Source organism: Perkinsus marinus, assembly GCF_000006405.1.
Source record: "Perkinsus marinus ATCC 50983 genomic scaffold scf_1104296948136, whole genome shotgun sequence".
NCBI lineage: Eukaryota > Perkinsozoa > Perkinsida > Perkinsidae > Perkinsus > Perkinsus marinus.
In genome coordinates this window covers 1-1,912 of record NW_003210295.1, presented here as the reverse complement: position 1 = coordinate 1,912, position 1,912 = coordinate 1, and the positions used below count along the sequence as shown (strand labels likewise).

Below are 1,912 nucleotides of genomic sequence, written 5' to 3'. Positions count from 1 at the left end.
TGTACCATAAGCAGACGCATCATCTCAGCGCCTAAGTGCCCTCTGCCCCGGAACAATACCTCAACTGCCGTGACGAGATTCTGCACAAACATGACACCTCTGTGGGTGATAATGGCCGTTAGTATCTCTTCCGTTGTCTTTAACTTCCTCAGCTTAGCATCCATCTGTTGGCAAATAGGATTGAGGTATTGAAGCCCGCAAAGAGGTCAGATACACTTCCGATCACATGTCCGCATATTCCCATAGTCACACTCTATCTCACATGCAGCGAAACGCCAGGCAATCCCACTAGACAGCCCTACAAGAAACAATAGGGCATAAGGACAGACGTACACACTACGAAACACACCAACCAGCAGAATATTCCATCGATGGCATTTCCTTAACCGTGAAGGCATAAACCTACACTTGAACCGGTGGTGGTGGTGGAGATGAGACTTTCTCCTCGCTCTCAAGTCCATCACCGAGCCCCTGTTGATGATGGACCTTCGCAGCAGTAGCTGTCGCACAGGAACGTGTCTTCTTGAGCAGGCCTGATGCCCACTGACGCCTCGGCCGTAAACCAAGCAACATTCAATGAAGGCACTAATAAGGGAGCTAAGGTTGATTTAGGACTAGCGAGTACCACACCGCGCCTTCACTCCTGGTTTAATATGTTCCATTGCATTGAGAGAACACCGAATAAATGGAGTCATAAGATTGTAACCGACACACTCTATCACAGGACGACTGATGGAGTTGACGGCCAGTAACATCGCCTTGAAAACAATAACCAACACAATACTGACCAAGAGTGGCAGTCGGCTACCGCGAGAGGTGATCCTCCTCTACCAGACCGTTTTCGATACGATAACACGCACTGAGAGCCGCACTCATGGAGTGACACTATTTCCACACAAAGTAAAACTACTTCGCTCAAGGGTAAGAATCTGTACCGTAACGATCTCAACCACTTCCAAGCGGAGTCATATGGAGTCTCTTTACTCCAAAGTTTGCCGTTGAGAGACTCTCCAGCATCAGTTTGCAGGTATCAGTGTAACTGGTTACCAATTTCTGGTCACTATAACTGACGGCCAGCTACACTGATAGCGCAAAACGTCAGTTCATGCCAAAAAGTTGTTTGTTATTTGTAGAGTTCCGACAACTTTTTATAACGTGACATACTCATTCCCGCGGCATCTACATTCCGCCACATCCTCCCAAACCCCCGCCGAAACCCACCCAGTTGAGACCGCTATCAACCACCATAGGAACGCGCATTGATGCCACTCGAATTGAACAACACTACAGCTCCCCTAGGACGTTGGTAAGGCGATTCAGTAGCGTAGGAAAAGGAGTACTACTAATCTTAAGTCGTCATATGGCCACTATGGAGTACCATTCTTTACCATCTTCCCTTACCCTTGCCCTTGCCGGAATGTCCCTTGCCCTTACCAGAGCCCTTACCTGAACAAGAGCCTCTAGAACACCAACAGAAAGCGTCTTAACTCCTACCCTTGCCGAAGCCCTTGCCCTTTCCTCCTTTACCCTTGCCTCCTTTACCCTTGCCGCCCTTACCCTTGCCACCAGCGGCGTGCTCTGATGAAACCAACGCTACTCAGACCAAATCCATTGTCTCGATGACTCACTCTTAGGGCCGATACTCTTCTTCACAGGGAGGAACCGTTCCAAGGGAAGAGTCTGGTTGCCGTCGATGTAAACCTGCACGATGTGCGATTTTGCACGCATGCACATCCACTTCACTTGCCTTTTGACCCTTCTTGAAGCTCTTAGCGACCACTCCCTCTTGCATCTTCACAGAGAAGTAGAACTCATTGATGGGTCCGAGAATCTCATCGACCTGCCCGATTTGGCTCTTGTTCTCGAGGAACACACGGCCGTTGAAGTAGGGCACCTTAGTGTGAGTACCTAC

General features: G+C 49.2%; 1 protein-coding gene across 1 annotated transcript; it reads right to left on the bottom strand.

Annotated features, from left to right (window-relative positions):
- Positions 1 to 1,299: 1,299 nt before the first annotated feature.
- On the bottom strand, positions 1,300 to 1,861 carry Pmar_PMAR028899 (small nucleolar RNP protein, Gar1 protein RNA binding region, putative). The gene is made up of 4 exons (XM_002778815.1): positions 1,748 to 1,861; positions 1,629 to 1,701; positions 1,495 to 1,578; positions 1,300 to 1,446 (listed from the first exon to the last, which is right to left on the bottom strand). The coding sequence occupies exons 1-4, from the start codon at positions 1,790 to 1,792 to the stop codon at positions 1,385 to 1,387; spliced, it is 264 nt and encodes an 87-aa protein (XP_002778861.1). The 5' UTR covers positions 1,793 to 1,861; the 3' UTR covers positions 1,300 to 1,384.
- Positions 1,862 to 1,912: the final 51 nt, after the last annotated feature.